This window comes from Microdochium trichocladiopsis (genome assembly GCF_020744255.1).
Source record: "Microdochium trichocladiopsis strain MPI-CAGE-CH-0230 chromosome Unknown B0I36scaffold_5, whole genome shotgun sequence".
NCBI classification, from domain to species: domain Eukaryota; kingdom Fungi; phylum Ascomycota; class Sordariomycetes; order Xylariales; family Microdochiaceae; genus Microdochium; species Microdochium trichocladiopsis.
Window position 1 is genome coordinate 3,287,295 of NW_025763548.1, and position 16,477 is coordinate 3,303,771.

The 16,477-nt window shown below is 55.2% G+C and overlaps 6 protein-coding genes across 6 annotated transcripts; 3 read left to right on the forward strand and 3 right to left on the reverse strand.

Annotated features, from left to right (window-relative positions):
- Positions 1–363: 363 nt before the first annotated feature.
- B0I36DRAFT_125045 (coatomer WD associated region-domain-containing protein) lies at positions 364–4,030 on the forward strand. The gene is made up of 9 exons (XM_046148101.1): positions 364–662; positions 841–925; positions 1,018–1,045; positions 1,122–1,453; positions 1,534–1,612; positions 1,678–1,882; positions 1,934–2,174; positions 2,237–2,810; positions 2,882–4,030. Exons 1-9 carry the CDS (start codon positions 645–647, stop codon positions 3,876–3,878), a joined length of 2,559 nt encoding a protein of 852 aa, XP_046013305.1. The 5' UTR covers positions 364–644; the 3' UTR covers positions 3,879–4,030.
- B0I36DRAFT_125097 (uncharacterized protein) lies at positions 4,030–6,003 on the reverse strand. The gene is made up of 2 exons (XM_046148102.1): positions 5,553–6,003; positions 4,030–5,482 (listed from the first exon to the last, which is right to left on the reverse strand). Exons 1-2 carry the CDS (start codon positions 5,782–5,784, stop codon positions 4,182–4,184), a joined length of 1,533 nt encoding a protein of 510 aa, XP_046013306.1. The 5' UTR covers positions 5,785–6,003; the 3' UTR covers positions 4,030–4,181.
- Positions 5,766–7,132, reverse strand: B0I36DRAFT_324332 (uncharacterized protein). Its single transcript, XM_046154089.1, has 4 exons — positions 6,641–7,132; positions 6,424–6,551; positions 6,162–6,360; positions 5,766–6,104 (listed from the first exon to the last, which is right to left on the reverse strand). Exons 1-4 carry the CDS (start codon positions 7,116–7,118, stop codon positions 5,803–5,805), a joined length of 1,107 nt encoding a protein of 368 aa, XP_046013307.1. The 5' UTR covers positions 7,119–7,132; the 3' UTR covers positions 5,766–5,802.
- A 425-nt stretch (positions 7,133–7,557) lies between these two features.
- B0I36DRAFT_431682 (uncharacterized protein) lies at positions 7,558–12,319 on the forward strand. Its single transcript, XM_046162592.1, has 8 exons — positions 7,558–7,910; positions 8,001–9,813; positions 9,916–10,279; positions 10,357–10,536; positions 10,598–10,657; positions 10,713–10,760; positions 10,815–10,936; positions 11,001–12,319. The coding sequence occupies exons 1-8, from the start codon at positions 7,666–7,668 to the stop codon at positions 12,120–12,122; spliced, it is 3,954 nt and encodes a 1,317-aa protein (XP_046013308.1). The 5' UTR covers positions 7,558–7,665; the 3' UTR covers positions 12,123–12,319.
- On the reverse strand, positions 12,320–14,531 carry B0I36DRAFT_324335 (uncharacterized protein). Its single transcript, XM_046154090.1, has one exon. It carries the CDS (start codon positions 14,039–14,041, stop codon positions 12,551–12,553), a length of 1,491 nt encoding a protein of 496 aa, XP_046013309.1. The 5' UTR covers positions 14,042–14,531; the 3' UTR covers positions 12,320–12,550.
- A 1,232-nt stretch (positions 14,532–15,763) lies between these two features.
- On the forward strand, positions 15,764–16,460 carry B0I36DRAFT_241955 (putative BLI-3 blue-light-inducible Bli-3 protein; the record flags this gene model as incomplete). Its single annotated transcript, XM_046149871.1, has 2 exons — positions 15,764–15,961; positions 16,041–16,460. The coding sequence occupies 2 exons, from the start codon at positions 15,764–15,766 to the stop codon at positions 16,458–16,460; spliced, it is 618 nt and encodes a 205-aa protein (XP_046013310.1).
- Positions 16,461–16,477: the final 17 nt, after the last annotated feature.

Consider the following 16,477-nt stretch of genomic DNA (forward strand, 5'->3'; position numbering starts at 1 on the left):
GTTGAGGATCTCTGGGCGGAAACCTTGCATCAGGACTGCACCTCATCGAATTTGTACTCAGCAAAAGTGATGCATCAGCAAAATCATTCCCAGCTCCAGAGGGTATCAGAATGGGAACATTGGTATGCGATGCAAGTTAATTCCACAACTTCTTGTGATAATTCTGTCCAGGTACGTGACGGTTACTCCGCCACAAGTGGGAAGGACACGAGGCGTGAGTACAATGGATTGACCAGAGCCGTGGTGGGGTGTGGCTCGAAATAAGGGGGAGCTTCAGCCACAATGCCCCACTCTTTCTGTCGATGAGACCTGTCCACAGTTGAACTTGGGGACCTGGGAAAATAGCCAGGAGACGAGATAGCATTGGATCCAAGGTTGCATAGAGCAAGGCAGCTCCCGAATGCCAACAAAGTGCAGCAGTGAACACGACAACCTTGTCCTGAACCTGGCGACGGCACCGCCAGCCTGTTCCCCCGAATTCCGAACCCGACGACACATCAGGACCTGCGTCCTTATAGCCTCCCAACGACGTCCTTGTCAAACATCACCCCGCCCCGAGCCTCAGTCCGGGCTCCGTCTGCCTACTTGTCTGCTCCAAGCACCAACACCAGCCACTCGAGTGCGCAGCACAGACAATCGCCATCATGAGGCTTGATGTGAAGGTGCGCTCAGCTCCTGTTACTTCACAATGCTTCCGTAGAGCCCCAAGCATGCCGCTGGCCAGCTCAAACCCGCTTCGCCAATGACGGCCAGGGGCCTAGCTGGGTTGGAAGTCATGACTACTGCAAGGGTAAACGAGACTATCAGATTGCGATACTGACAATGGATTCTGGGTAATAGCGTCAGCTTTTCGCGCGCAGCGAGCGCGTCAAGGGCATCGACTTTCATCCTCACGAGCCATGGATCCTCACGACCCTTTACAGCGGTGAGCTCCGACTCTCGATTCACTCTGCTACGCATCGGCGAGATCAAGGTCGCGCCTTTTCCAAAACCTATACTGACGGCTCAATTTTCCAGGCCATGTCTATATCTGGTCCTATGAAACGTATGTCATCCGAGCAACTACGCTCTCTTGAGCACGGCGGCGAAAAGGGGACAAACAGCTAATGCGGAGGAACTAGGCAACAAATCATCAAAACGTTCGAGCTGACCGATGTCCCCGTCCGAGCCGGTCGTTTCATTGCGAGGAAGAACTGGATCGTGTGCGGCTCTGACGACTTTCAGTTGCGTGTATACAACTACAACACCTCCGAGCGCATCACCTCCTTCGAGGCCCACCCCGACTACATCCGAGCGATCGTCGTCCACCCTACACAGCCCTTTGTCTTGACCGCGTCAGATGACATGACCATCAAGCTTTGGGACTGGGAGAAGGGTTGGAAATGTGTGCAGGTCTTCGAGGGTCACTCACACTACGTCATGGGCTTGGCAATTAACCCCAAGGACACAAACAGTAGGTGGATTTGCAGAAGGATGACTTCGGCATATCTGGTGTGACACTACATGGTCATATGCTAACTCGTAGTTTTTTAGCATTCGCGTCGGCATGTCTCGACAGGACTGTGAAAATATGGTCACTAGGCTCTTCAACACCCAACTTTACTCTGGAGGCGTAAGCGAAATGCACAAGCTACAGGATGTGGTGGGCTATCTTGCTGACGTAGAGCTTCTCCTCAGGCACGAGACAAAGGGTGTCAATTGGGTTGACTACTATCCCCATGCCGACAAACCATATCTGCTCACCACCAGTGACGACCGGACAATCAAGATCTGGGACTACACAACCAAGAGTTTGATTGCCACGCTAGAGGGACACACCAACAATGTTTCATTTGCGTGCTATCACCCAGAGCTGCCCATCATCATCTCGGGTTCCGAAGATGTGAGAGAGACCACACTTGGACACAGAAGGAATCATGCTAATTCATGAAAGGGTACCATCCGCATATGGCACGCCAACACATACCGCTTCGAGCAATCTCTGAACTATGGCCTTGAGCGCGCTTGGTGTGTGTCTTACCAAAAGGGCAAGCAAGGCGTGGCTGTAGGTTTTGACGATGGCGCCGTCGTTGTGAAGCTCGGCCGCGAGGAGCCGGCAGTAAGCATGGATGGTTCTGGAAAGCTCATCTGGGCCAGACACAACGAGGTCCTCTCGTCCATCATCAAGGGCGGTGGTAAGAACTTGTGATCAACCACCACGATCGAGGACATTTTGACTAATCGAGACTTTGAACAGAACTCAAGGACAATGAGGCCATTACGCTACCCGTCAAAGAGCTTGGCACCTGTGAAGTATACCCACAGACACTGATCCACTCGCCAAATGGCCGATTCGTCGCCGTGTGCGGTGACGGCGAGTACATTATCTACACGGCCCTGGCTTGGCGCAACAAGGCCTTCGGCTCCGCCCTGGACTTCGTGTGGGCATCAAAGGACAACAGCAACGACTTCGCCATCCGTGAGAGCGCTACCTCGGTCAAAGTCTACAAGAACTTCCAGGAGAAATCTGGCGGACTCGACATCCCGTTCCAGGCCGAGGGCCTTACGGGCGGCGTCCTTCTTGGTGTGAAGGGACAAGGCGGTGTTTCATTCTACGACTGGGCGACCGGCGGTCTTGTGCGACGCATCGAAGTCGAGCCCAGACAGGTCTACTGGTCCGAGAGCGGCGAGCTTGTCACGTTGGCTTGTGAGGACACTTTCTACGTCCTTCGATTCTCGAGAGAGGCCTACGTCGATGCCGTCCAAGATGGGCAGATGGACGAGGATGGTGTTGAGGCTGCATTCGAAGTCATCACAGACATTGCAGAGAGGTGAGCTTGCCTGGCATATACTTGCCATTTGCTTGATATGCCATACCAACAGGATGCTAACCACCGGATAGCGTACGGACTGGTGAATGGGTGGGAGACTGCTTCATCTACACCAACAGCACGAACCGCCTGAACTACCTCGTCGGCGACCAAACTTATACCGTTTCGCACTTCGATCAGCCCATGTACACTCTGGGTTACATTCAGCGCGATTCAAGGATATACCTTGCGGACAAGGATGTCAACGTCACGTCCTTTGCCCTGTCCCTCCCCGTACTGGAGTACCAGACCCTTGTGCTGCGCGAGGATATGGAGACAGCCGCCGAGCTGCTGCCCACCATCCCTGCCGACCAGCTCAACAAGATTGCGAGATTCCTCGAAGGGCAGGGCCACAAGGAGCTGGCTCTCGAAGTTGCCACGGACCCTGAGCACAAGTTTGACCTGGCGCTTGCGCTGCACCAGCTCGATATTGCTCTTGAGCTCGCCAGGCAAGCTGATGTCGACCACAAGTGGAAGACGGTCGGCGACGCTGCCCTTGCTGCCTGGGATATCACTCTGGCCTCTGAATGCTTCACACACGCCAAGGATCTGGGCTCTCTGCTGCTGATACACTCGAGCACGTCGAACCGCGAGGGTCTCGAGGCGCTCGCCACCCAGGCCGAGGAGGCCGGTGCCCACAACGTCGCGTTTACAGCACAGTGGCTCCTCGGCGACGCTGCCGGCTGCGTCGACGTCCTCACCAAGACCAACCGCCTGGCTGAGGCGGTGCTGTTCTCGCAGACCTATAAGCCCAGTCTTACTGTGGATGCCACAAAGGCGTGGAAGGAGAGCCTCGAGAAGAGCAAGAAGGGCCGCGTCGCCAAGATACTAGGAGTGCCGACGGAAGACGACGACTTGTTCCCGGAGTGGGAGGAGTTTATCCGGTTAGAGTCGGAAGGCGGCTCGTTCGAGGGTGCCAGCGGTGTCGTCAACGGCGGTCGTGCGGCGGAAGAGGAAGCCGAGGAAGCCGAGGAGGAGGAGGACGATGAGGAGGAGGAAGAAGAGGAGGAGGAAGAGGATGACGAGTAATTTTGTGGAAAGCATGATGGCGAATGACCGATCGATCAAGAATAAAAGTCAGTATTCAACTGGCCAATCAATGAGTTCTAGAACTATGACGAAGAATAAAGTGGTCAGAATGCTCGTATGATGGTCGGTTTCGGGGTCGGCGCCCAGCGGACAAGTATTTCTCGGCCACTGGTTGTTTAAATTCCTGTGACTTATAGACGATCGATTCATGAGAGTAGCGAAGTGTGGCATCAGGAGGGTACTTCGTTTGCATCTTAAAATTCAAGCCTATGAGATGTTCGAGACCCCTTCCTGTTCTCTAGCTCAATCACCATCAGAATCACTCGAGAATGAGTTCGACCGCCGCCCCTGATCTCGACGTAGGCCACGACGACTTGTCCGATTCCCGCTCCCTACGGAGAGCTGGCTGTCCTTCTTCCCTTTCCGCCACGGATCACCTGGTCTCCGGCGGCTGCCGTACACTTCTCTGCCCTCGGACTCGGCGCCGGACCCATTGGCCGAGCCGGCAGACGAGGACGAGGAAGTACACTCGTGAATCATGGCGTCGACTTCCTCGTTGACCCAGGCTACATTCACGCCTGCGCGGTTGCCGCCGGGGATGTGCTCAGGGACAGAGAGCTCTTTGATATAAGGATGTTTTGACGATGAAGGCGGCGACATGGACCGGCGTGGTCCTCGTCTGCTACGACCATGGTCGTCGCCGTCCGAGATGAACTCGTGTAGGTCAGTGGAAAACGGCTCGGTGATGAACATCTTCAACACAGTTCTTTTCTCGCCGCGCTGGGAGGACGTGTACAGTCTCGCAGCGAGGTTGAGGAGTCCTGCAATCACGCGTTTCGTCTCCTTGCTTTCCGGAGATAGTCGCCAGATCCCGTCGAGTATGACGTAGACCGTGCCAGAAGCCGGCGGTAGGAGATCTAGCATTCTTTCAAAGACTGCCAGAAGCTTAGATGTGCTGTTTGAAATGCGGCTGAACTTGGCGCTCTTGTCGTTCACAAGAAAGCCAAGATCAACTGGCACACCTGTTCCTGATCTGTGCTTAGGCGACACTATTTGCGACGCGAGTTGTCCCACGAGCGAGACCAGCACGCCTTTGCCGCCAGCGAATGTGCCGTTCTCTGGATCTGTCTCACGCGAGGAGCAAAGGTGTGTCAGAACAATGGGAGACGCGGTACGAGTTAGAGACCGGGCGAGCACAGCCGAAGCGTACGAGGACGCGGTAAAGTGTTGATCTCGGGGGCTGTGGCGGAGCTCAACAACAAGGACCTGTGAGGTCGTTGTGCGCAACCAGTTCCGAAGCTCGTCCGAGGCTAGAATGTAGGCCACACGGTCTTGCTCGTCCAGGTCGGCTTGTGCTGTAATGTCTCCAAGGCACGAGCGGAGATCTTGTGCCGCTGTTCGCTCCGGTCTCTGGGCTTCTCGTAGCCAGGATTTCACGGCCTTGTTGCTGTCGTATTGTGAGCTTGGACTATGCGGGAAGCCGAAAGGCGAAAGGTGAGATGGAGAGCGGGACAGTGGTGTTGTAGACAGGGTCGTTCTCAATTCGTCCATTGATAGTGGCGTCGTTGAGCGTATGAGTCGATTGCCGGCCTGCAGATTCTGGACTGAGCGCGAGATTGAAAGTTTCCAAGGTTAGCCAGGCATTCACAGCTAGTGGGTGGAGGCAGGACTCACGAGTCCCAGTCTTGGAGTCAAAAGACGGACTGGCTGTCAGGAAACAATAAAACACATTATATACGTTGACTTGGACTTGCTCTGCTCGAGATTCTTCGCGTCTGTTGTCAAGCAGCTGTTTGTGACTATCGAGAAGTTGCTCTGTGTTGGCAAGCAGCTTGTCTTGCTTGGCCTCCAGCGCATGCTGGTCTTCTGTCATTCTTGCCTCAAGTCTCTCACTGAATGAGCTCATGCCTGGCACACGTGCGAGTCAGCATTGCGTGGATGAGGCTTGCTGGGTTTTGGAATACATTTTTATGAGGCAGAGGTCTGGGTGTGGGCAAGGTCTAAGCCACATTTGCCTACCTTGACTCAGTTGTTGGACGTTGGACTCCATCCTCCGTGTTGTTGACCAGGTCTCCTGCGTGGCACGGTCAACCTGGCCGAGTCGTTGGGCATCACAGATGTTTGCTTCCGCCTCGAACTCGTTCACCGCAGCAGTGAGGCTCGCCAGAGACGTTGTAACGTCCGTGGCGTGAGCATCTCCTTTGATCAAAACCTTGAATGCTTTTTCTGCATACGGCAATGGTTAGTACCTGAAGTCTTGCGATCATGACCGCTAGGACGTACTGCTGCTCTTCGTCGAGAGCTCTCGAATGATGGCCTCAAGCACGGTGAAAACAGCCACCCAGACCATATCCGCGCAGTGCTTCAGCCGTGCTGACTGAAAGTGGACAGCCAGGTGGCGATGGATCCTGCTCATGATTTTGGGGATGTCACTGAGTGCTTTGTACATGTCGGTCCTCAGGGTCTCCAGTCGTTCAAGTGCCTGCACAACGGATCAGCACGGCCTATCGCCGGGGCAAATTGGCTAGCAAAGATGTCTACTTGCACCAAGAATGACGGTGAAGCCACCGCATATCACTGAAGTGTAGTCGCCATTAGGGACAAACTCGAGGAAACGTTGTAACGTGGAGGCGTTGCGGCCGCTTGCCCGGAAAAACTTCCGGATCTTGCCCACTGCAAGCAAGGGCTTGGTCAGCCTGTTGTGATGTCCAAATGTGACAGCCGACTCCCATTTCACCCTTTCGGCCGAAGAGTTCACTTACTGCAACTGTGGACCTCTTCTGCCCCTTCGTGGCGCTCTTGGATGGTCTGCGCGATGGCCAACACATCCTGAATGGTGTAAGTCTCTTTGACTTGTACATCATAACGCTCGCCCAGCCGTCTGTCGGTCAGAGTCCTTTGGAAGGCCTCTAGCGTCTGTCTGAACTGCAATAGCTTTGTCTGGGACTCCTCGTAGTAATCGGGCTTGGTGATCTCGTCGGGTGGTACGAATCTGTCGAGCTCGGGTACGAACTCCGGAGGTTGCTGCGCGAGTTCTGGGCCCAAGGCGACGTCGGCTTGCGTCTCAAGGAACTCGGCTGCGCTGTTGGTGAGGAGGCGATCGCGATGCCGGCTCTGGAGCAGCTCTGTCCGGGACATGGCGGGCGCGAGACTGGCCTCTGGATTGCAGCAGACTGGGATAGCCTCTTCCCATGAGGCCTGGCTTGATATATAGTATGTATGGTACCACAATGTCTGCATAGCCTCACTGCTGCTCCAGGCAGTCCTCGGGTGCCATGATCGCCGGGCACAATGAGGAGCAGCAACACGACCACCCCTCAGCCACATTGTGCTCTGCAGTTGGGGGCGGGCGGCATAATACCCTCCGCGGCTGGCTTGCCCCGGCCAGGGCTGGCTGGTTGCATCTCCTGCTGCAGCTCGTCTGACTGCAGCGCAAGTATGTATGCATGCGTGGCTATCGACTGCAAGGCCAGCCAATGGTGTGTCTGTCGACAAGGATATACCTCATCAACGCTCTTCGTGACTGGGCCGCCCCTGCAAGGATGAGGGCGGTTGCGAGGTTAGGAGCTGAAAGAGCAGCAGAGCAGGGTGCAGTACGCTCATGCTTGCAAATCTGACCTTCTGAGTTTCTTGTGGAAGCGGAACCCAGTAATTATCACCTTCTTGACTACCTGGATATGCTACTCAGTAGGCAAGTGCCTACACCAGACGAGACTCTTGACGGCAACGCCCTTGCACCTTCCAACCCTCGACATCGTGATCGCATGTTTCCAGCTCGCAACACGCCATGGCACAACCGCCTCTGAGCACCGGCCTGGGCCCGGCGCAGGGCCAGCCAATGACTGCACTACCCTATACTCATCCGCCGCCTCCTCCTCCCCCGGGTTGGCGGCCGGGACAGCCACCACGCAAGTCCACCAGAAGGCGGACGCGCCGCCGCAGAAGCTCGTCCACAAGCTCGAGTGGTACCTTCTCGTCAGCTTCCACGGGGGTGTCTACGGCAAGCTTGCGTGCCCCCGGGCTCGGTGGGAGGTACGCATATCCGCCGCTGGAATGGGATGCCATCATGGGCACCAGAGCGACCCTCAGGGATCGCGCACGGCATGGATCCACGACCAACAGTAGCCGTGCTTCAACTCGCTCTTCTTCTCCCGCCGGCAGCTTCCGCGAAGCTGTCGGGGATGCCGAGGAGAAAGGAACCAAGTTCGTGAAAGGACTTTTGCAGGCCATAAAAGCACTCGAGTTCCGCGTCAGACAGCTCGAAGGTTCGGATGGGGCGAAAGACGCCAACGAGGACCAGGTGGTCAAAGAGGACACGCGCGAAAAAGACGTAGTCCTTGACGATGAGACCTCTGTGCATCCCAGCGCAGAGACGGTGGCCAAGGGCTTGAGCAGTGCCAGTGCAAAACAGACCCCGGACTTGGGCGGCGACAGCACCCTCGATCCGATCAATACCGGATCTCAGGAGGGAGAAGTAGGCACAGGATTGGATATTGACCAGTCTGTTCTTCCAAAGCACGATGAAGAGGCTGTCGTGGAGACCACTGCGGAGGAAGCAGGCACCCATGAAGCGCCTGCTGCACCAGTCGGCGAGCACAGCAACGACGTGGACGACAAACCCCACGTCAGCGACGATGGCCCTGCAGCCAAAGATCGCGGCGAGAAGATGGAGGAAGCGGATCATGATGATGCGAAACCACCATCGTCATCGAAGAAAGAGCGCTGCAAGTTTGAACTTGAGACGCAGTACTTCTACAGGCGCGATCCAGAGGCGCTACGCCTGTACGATTCTGACGACATCTACCCTCTGCTCCGTGTCAAATGGGATGACATCCAAAACACACCAACCAGCAATGTTGAGGCTGAGACCCAATGCCGCGGCGTTCTGCAGGCTGGAGCCGTGGAGGTCTTCGAGATTAGGATCGAGTCACCGGTCCTTAAGCCGTACTTTGACAAGCTTGCTGGCGTCACGCCGTCACCCGAAATGCCCAACAGAGATGGTGTCGTCGAGCAAGACCACTCGATTCGCTTTTTCAAACCATTTCGATGGCTCATCCACAGCGTCGAAACGTTTCGCGAGAAGGTGGCTGAGCTCGAGCAGGAGAGCAAGTCTCCCATGGAACCACTCGTCGTTGATGCCACTGAGCCGGTGCCTTCTGAAGTCAGTCCTGGTGGCGCTGAGGAGCATGATAAGGCTGCCGAAAGCCTTTCAAATCCGCCGGACGATGTTACAGCGCCTGAAACTCAAATTGCCGCGGAACTTTCATCTACTAGCCACCAACAGGACCAAGGATCATCTGTACGAGAAGCTGATGGTCCTGAACACGATTTGCACGCACAGCTAGTTCTCCTACTCAAGACAATGGACGAGTACTTGGCAACGGAGCTCAGCCTTTACCGACAGTACCGCGAGGCGAAGCTACCCCGTATCCGCTTTGAGAACATTTGGATGCTCTTCAAGCCTGACGACGTTATGTATACTCCTAGCAGAAGTCCTGGGCCAAAACCACGTCCCGATAGAGTCGCTCGACCAGGCAACATCATCATCACCAAGACAGGACGACCTGTACCACAGGCATATAAAATTGTTGCAGTTACCGGAGGCCGCCCAGTCGCCAACCCAAAGCCGTTTCAGAGCAAGGCAGCCAACAACACCTGCCTCGAGATTGTGGTTTATTACATGGATTTTGACGGCCTCAAATTCAATAGCGTCACTGACATCTTTGTGGTGGCACCGTTCGAGGGCGAACGCGATATCGTCTTTTTCGAAGGCTTCCCATTGAACTACGTTCCTAGTTCAGCATTCAATCTACGATCCGAACAGGGCAAGACGGTGGAGGAGAACCTCAGAGCTCGAGGTATGAGCTTTGTCCGAGTATGCGAGGTGGCCCATCGCCTCTATGAGGGTCTGACTGTAGGACCGACCAAGGAAGAGGTATGCATATGTTTTTTTTTTCAAACTTCACAGGTTTGATCAGCACATCTAGCTTTCTCCCTGCGATTTATACGCTATAATGCCACTGACATTGACTTCCAGATTAACACTGCGGTCATCATTGATTTCGAGCTAGCGTACCAGCAGATGCAGTCTTTGATCCCTAGATTTTCTTTCCCAACGCCGGAGACCTTAGCCACCGGTGTCATACCTCCGTCACCAGAGCTGCACGAAGCAGTGGCTCGAACACGATTTGGGCGCGCCGGTGGCGACTGGTATTGGGCTCACCAGAACAGCCTGGCTGAGAAATCTAAGAGCGTGTGTATCGACTTGATAAACGACTATCCGGCGATCGATGACCCGAAAACGTCACACGATGATCTGATAGAGCAATTGGACAAGCAAGGACACCTCCTACTCCTACCCGGAGTGGTCTATGGGTTTGCCTTACGGAACCGCAAATGGGGTAAGTCATCAATCAATTCCTAGACATAATTACAGTCAGGTCTTAGGACGTTTGAAACTGATGAGATCAACGGCCAGTTCACTTGGATGTTCGTCTTGTACAGCCGATCCAGCTTGAAGCTGAGTGGAACGATTTGGTGCTGCCAACTGGCCACAAAGAAATGGTGCGCGCAGTAGTTGAGAACCATGCGACTGGCTCTCGACCCACAAAGGGAGGCAGCAAGAGCTCTCAGGAGGTTGACATTGTCCGCGGGAAAGGTAGGAATGTCGTGACATTACTCCTGTCCCTCCACTTGTCCACATGCTGACTCACTTTTAGGAAAGGGCTGCATTATCCTACTGCATGGGGAGCCAGGTGTCGGGAAGACTTCGACTGCCGGTTCGTGCGCAATCCCGTGGATATGGCTGCTAGCAGCTGAGCTAACAACGACCAGAGTGTGTTGCTTCTTACACCAAGCGGCCTCTCTTTCCCATCACTTGCGGTACGTTCCGCTCCACAGCACGCTGATGAAAATACCTGCTGATTCATCTTCAAGGCGATATTGGCTATGAGCCCAACGAGGTTGAATCCAACCTGAACAGACACTTCAACCTTGCTCATAAATGGGGCTGCGTAATGCTTCTCGATGAGGCTGACGTGTTTCTTGCCCGGAGAAGTGTAAGGGGCCGATTGAATATCTTGAACCTAGACCATTGCTGATGCTTGCTGCTCCGTGATACAGAGAGATGACGTCAAGCGGAACGGTCTCGTCTCCGTGTTCCTGCGGGTGCTTGAGTACTATCCAGGAATCCTGTTTCTGACAACAAACCGAGTGGGAGCCTTTGACGACGCCTTCCGCTCCCGGATCCACCTCAGCTTGTACTACCCTAAGCTGGATCGTCGACAGACTATTCAGATCTGGAAGATGAACCTACGCCGCGTGACTGAGTCCAATGCCAAGCGTGTACAGGACGGACAGCCGGAACTCAAGGTTCAGCACGACAAGATTATTCGCTTTGTCAAGGACCACTGGGAGCAGCTCAACTGGAACGGACGGCAAATCCGTAACGCCTTCCAGACCGCCATTGCCCTCTCCGAATTCGATGTCCGCGACGTTGCTTCGGCGATGCAGGCAAGCTCGGCATCAAGAGCACAGGACTCTGAAATTGCTGGTCAGACTGGACCGCAGGCTGCCGGCAAAGACGAAGTCGTCGCTGAGCCAGACGGTCCGGCGGCTCCAGACAATACACAAGATGTCCCAGCCACCATCAGCGTAAAGGACGCGAACGGCAAAAAGGCCAAAAGGAAGCAGCCCGTCATGTCGACCAAGCAGTTCAAGACGATTGCGCGTGCGAGCATGCAGTTTGACAACTACCTGTTCCACACGCACGGGCGGAGCGACGAGGCTACCAATGCCCGCAAGGAGCAGATCCGCTGGGACTACGAGGTCAAAGAGCACCGCGACGCCGCCAAGTTCAAGGTCGATCTCGCCTCGAGCTCGACCTCCGAGTCGGGCTCGGACTCGGACTCGGACTCTGCTTCCGGGTCGGGGTCGTCGGCCACATCGTCGGGTCGTTCAGACGTGGGCTCCAGTTCTGCATCAGATGACGACCAGAGCGATGGGAGTGACGCAGAGAGGGGCTCTGATGACTCGGATCTCGAGTCAGAGTCAGACGACAACGACAGAAGAAGGAAAGGCAAGTCGAAGAGCAAGAAGGGAAAGAAGAGTAGCAGCTCGAAGAAACGAGTTTTGGTGAAGGACAAGAGCAAAGAATCCAAGAGTAGCAGCAGGAAGAAGGACAAGGACAAATCAGACAGGGGAGCTAGTGGGAAAAAGTCGAAGACGAAGAAGGATAAGAACTAAAGTAGTTGATGTCGTGAAAGCAACATCAATTTTCAGGATACATGACACAATCATATTCTCTTTTGTGGACGTCACCTAGAATAGCCTCAATCAGCTCACACTCTATGACCAGATGAGGACGGAAGAGGAATTCAACGAGGCCGACATCGGCAGGATAAACACGCGTGCCTTTGCAGTAAAGAGCAGAATGCTAATTTTATTGTCTCTCTGAATAACTCTCGCATGCAAAGCTAATACAGTGTCCGACTTCCGGGGCAAATTTCGACTCGGACGTCTTTGCTGCCCGAATGTTTTCCGCAGGAATCGAAATCACGGCGCCTCGCAGATATCGGCTCGCCCATCCAGGCCAGACCTAAAGCAATTGGGTATCGTTCGCTCACTTGCCATAACAAATGCCAGCCCATAGACTCCTATCTGTTCGTCGTTGTCTACATATCGTCGTACAAGTCCATCATGTCCTGAGGCAGGATTGCTCCAGGGTGTGTCTTGCCACAGTTGTCACATTCCATGCCTTCGCCGTCGCTATCAATGTCGTCTAGCATTGTGGCCTCTTCTTCGACATCGTCCCAAGGAAGGCCGCTGATCCTGTCATACAGCTCCCATTCGCGTTCTGTGGGGTCGTCCAGCTTGACAGGTCTCCTCTTCCAGATTGTGCGACAAGAAAACGCGTTATGTTCAGGTGGCTCGCCCATTTCCGGAGGCGCAGTAGGAAAATCAATCGTGTCATCGTCATCGTGGTGATGGTGGTGGTGATCGTCATGATGGTGATGTCCGCGCATATGGTCAGAGTCCATTGCCCTGACCACCCTTGAAGAATAGTGACACTTGTCATCATCACAAGGCAAGTGGCGAATTCCTTGTTTCTGGCTGGCCATGAGTGGCGCATGGTCAATGAGAAGACCTTCATCCTTTATGAGCCCAGCCAGCTCAGTGCTGACACGGAAGCCGGGTTCGTCGCCTGGAAGTCCTGTGAGAACCAGCTCGTTCAGTGAGCGTCCCAGCTGGTGGCACGCGAGGTCGTGTAATTGTCCAGGCGGAAATGACAGAATGTCTTCACCAAAGTCCACAAAGTCCATGCGTAGTCGCTCAAGGTTTGGGAACAGACGAGCTCGCGGAGTAAGTTGATCAATAGACAAGCGGCGAACAGCCTTCGACTCTCGTCTGGTCGGTGGAGACTCCTGGTGAGGCGGGAGGAGCGCTTCGAGGAAGTCGATGAGCTGCATCCATGCATAGGCTCGAAAGCCACGTCTTGCCATGGTGCGCTCCTTTGGTCGCATATGGATCCTGAGTTTGTGTGGCTTCTTGAAATCGGGATGATATGTGGTTGGCAGGCGGTGAGTACGATCTTCATCGTCGTAATACTTGGCGACGACTCTTAAAGTAACGTCCTTTATCTCACGACGAAACTGCGCTGGTACCTCAGCAAAGTCCTTGACAGCCAGTGGGGTGGTGAAGAGGAAGTGGTTGTTGGTCCACAAGATTCTTGCACCCTCCTCGTGATACGCTCTGCAGGTAGCGAGGAAGTGAATGGCGATCTGATTGGGCCGGGTGCGCTCCTGAGTCGTCAGATGCTCTGGCTTCGACTTGCACAAAGGGTTGATGATGGGGTGGTCGCTGGTAAGGGCGAAATAGAGGATCTTTAAGTGAACCTCTACAGGTAGATGAGGTAAGGGGCGCTGGGGTGCAGGTGTAGCAGATGAGCCCAAGCTGCGAAGCCTGGTTGAGGCCCTGCGACGAAGAGCCTTTGCGGACGGATTCTGCCACGAGATGCCATTTTCGCGGAGGAGGCGCTTGAGGGCGAGGTTTTCGTCTAGCAGCTCGCGATTCTTGGCTCGCAGCGGCTGGTTATAGTAGGCCTCGGCTTGGTCGGCCCCATCACGGCACTCCCAAGCTTGATCGTGCAGGTCTCCGAAATCCATGACTGGGAGAGCGCCTATGACATTTCTGGCATCAAGTAAAGAGCGCAGGCCGGCCTATGCCTTGAATGGACCCCAGCGAAGTGGCGAAGTAGGCTCTGCCAGATATATCTGGGCGAGGTCGGCAAAGTCTGACTGTTGCTGAGAGGAGGTGACGGCGGAGTGAAAAGAGGAAGAGAAAAGACAGGAAGGATGAGTCTGGATTGAGCCCGGCTGAGGCAGGCCGGAATCACCAGAGACGCAGTCAAGTGCCGCAGGGGGGTCGGAAGCGCTCTTTGGCAAGGCCGATCTGTGGCAGCGCGACAGCCGGCAAGAACCGCCAGGCAGACGACCGGTCAAACACTTGTCCGAGGATGTTGCGAGGAAGCGGAAGTTGCGACGGGCGATGAGTGTGGGAAGACGATGCTGTCCTCAGGCACCTGCAGGTGCCAGACCAGGGTGCCAGGCGCGCATTGATGGCACCGACTGCAGTAGCTGGACGGACGAGAGAGCCCTGGAGTTGTCAGGCTCAGAATTTCTCCATCGTCCCGCTGCGGCCAGCACCGGCCCCGCTTGCGGGAGCTGGCGCGGGCACGCGGCTGCGTTCTACGCTCATGTCATGGTAAGCTCCGCTCGGCGCCGCCGAGCTGATTGATTGATTGATTGATTTTGATGCCTGCGCTCAGCCCCAGCCGAGGCCGGCCTGGTCTCGCACTCACCTCACGGCACCATGTTTGTTTGATCTGATAAGTTATAACCCAGCACAACTCTGGGTTATCTGATCCACCAACACCACCCGCCTCCTCCGTGGGCACCTTGCAAACCTGAACGACACGGAAGGATTGCTTTGTGACATTGTGGGCATGGCACTTTCTTCCATCAATGAGCCTTGATGTGGCGTCTAGGCTGTTTCCTCAAGCCAGGCTGCCGGCAACGGTGTACATTTTCCTGTGGGACGGCAAGTCTTCACCAAGCTGCGCCATAGAATAACCTCTTCTGCAACTGCCTCGCAACAAAATTGGCCATGCCGGGGATCAGGCAATCGACACTGCTGGATGGAATTGTGATGATACTATGGTGCCTGTTGCGGCCCGTCTTGTCCATCCGAAATAGGGCACATGCGCCAATTACATCGGAGCATCGCCCAAACATCCACGACAGCCCGCCAGGAACAACTTTGCGGCATTGCGAACGGCGTTCAGACAATGGGCCGCACATCTCAGGCACTGCCTACTCACTCTAGTACTCAGGTAAATATGCTCGCTCTGGTCTTGCAAATCGTGCAGCGGTGACCAATTCGGCCCTCGACACACCTGTGCCCCAGGCACTAAAGCCCCAATGTCTCGGGCCAAAAGCTACGGGAGTGGGCGTGCAACCACCCCAGCTTGACGTCATGACTACACCACGACGAGCTCCTCCTGCCGCCGCAACTACGGTCGACACTCACTCGATGATGAAATGCGATGTCTCGATCTCCACGTCAGCCATGCACTCATAGCCTCCCCCGAGCTCAGGGCGAGCTGCCAGACACGGGCCAGGCTTGGGGCACTGTGCGATGCGGTCATCTATATAGCCCACTAGCTCCCACGTAGTTCGTCATGGTCCTTAAACTGCCCATCTCCCAGCAAACAGGACATGAACACATTGAGAAGAATCCCACTCTTGACTTTCACTGCGCGATCAATCACACCCATTTGCACGAGACATACTCAAACTCGGTCATCAATCCCTCGCCTCTCACACAACATGTCGTCCTACTCCAACACTGACACTGGCAGCAAGACTGCTGACCCTTACAAGGCCGCCAACAAGGATGAGCAGTCTGCCGAGCAGAAGATCACTGCCTTGACCAAGTTCATCTCCTCCACAAAGTTTGGCATGATGACCACCCGTGACCTTGCCACTGGCCGCCTTGTCTCAAGATGCATGGCCGTCGCCGCCAAGGTAAGGCGGAGTTGACTCGCAATCGTTCCGCCTCAAGATCCGAGACAGGTTGGCTAATTCTCTTTCCCAAACAATCCAGGAGAACGCCGGCATCGACTTGCTCTTCTTCACAAACACCGAATCTGGCAAGACGGACGAAATCAAGTTCGACTCGCACACCAATGTCTCCTTCCTCGACAGCAACGGCCAGTGGGCGTCCGTCTCGGGCACCAGCACCATCGAGACGGATCGCGCCCTCATCAGGGAGCACTACACGCCCACCCTCAAGGCCTGGGTCGGCGATCTCGGCGATGGCACCCACGATGGCTCCGAGAACGACCCTCGCATCGGCATCATCCGCGTCAAGACCGAGACCGCCACCTACTCGGTCAGCGACAGCACGCTGCTGGGTTTTGCCATCGAGGTTGCCAAAGGTGCCGTGACTGGCCGACCCGCCAATGTCGCGAAGCTGCGTGAGATCAGCGAGAGCGAGATTTCGCAATGGAGAAGCTCTCACTAGAGAGGCGTGCGCACCCG

Bases quoted from the DNA above. Each gene is read 5' to 3' on its own strand.
- B0I36DRAFT_125045 (XM_046148101.1), top strand. The intron at 1,454-1,533 runs GTAGGTGGATTT...GTAGTTTTTTAG, and splicing joins TAACCCCAAGGACACAAACA to CATTCGCGTCGGCATGTCTC. The intron at 1,613-1,677 runs GTAAGCGAAATG...GCTTCTCCTCAG, and splicing joins CCCAACTTTACTCTGGAGGC to GCACGAGACAAAGGGTGTCA.
- B0I36DRAFT_125097 (XM_046148102.1), bottom strand. From the start codon at position 5,784: ATGAGCTCATTCAGTGAGAGACTTGAGGCAAGAATGACAGAAGACCAG. The intron at 5,483-5,552 runs GTGAGTCCTGCC...TCTCGCGCTCAG, and splicing joins TGACTCCAAGACTGGGACTC to TCCAGAATCTGCAGGCCGGC.
- B0I36DRAFT_324332 (XM_046154089.1), bottom strand. From the start codon at position 7,118: ATGCAGACATTGTGGTACCATACATACTATATATCAAGCCAGGCCTCA. The intron at 6,361-6,423 runs GCAAGTAGACAT...TCCGTTGTGCAG, and splicing joins GCTTCACCGTCATTCTTGGT to GCACTTGAACGACTGGAGAC. The intron at 6,105-6,161 runs GTACGTCCTAGC...TGCCGTATGCAG, and splicing joins GCTCTCGACGAAGAGCAGCA to AAAAAGCATTCAAGGTTTTG.
- B0I36DRAFT_431682 (XM_046162592.1), top strand. From the start codon at position 7,666: ATGGCACAACCGCCTCTGAGCACCGGCCTGGGCCCGGCGCAGGGCCAG. The intron at 10,280-10,356 runs GTAAGTCATCAA...ATCAACGGCCAG, and splicing joins CTTACGGAACCGCAAATGGG to TTCACTTGGATGTTCGTCTT. The intron at 10,761-10,814 runs GTACGTTCCGCT...TTCATCTTCAAG, and splicing joins TCTCTTTCCCATCACTTGCG to GCGATATTGGCTATGAGCCC.
- B0I36DRAFT_324335 (XM_046154090.1), bottom strand. From the start codon at position 14,041: ATGGATTTCGGAGACCTGCACGATCAAGCTTGGGAGTGCCGTGATGGG.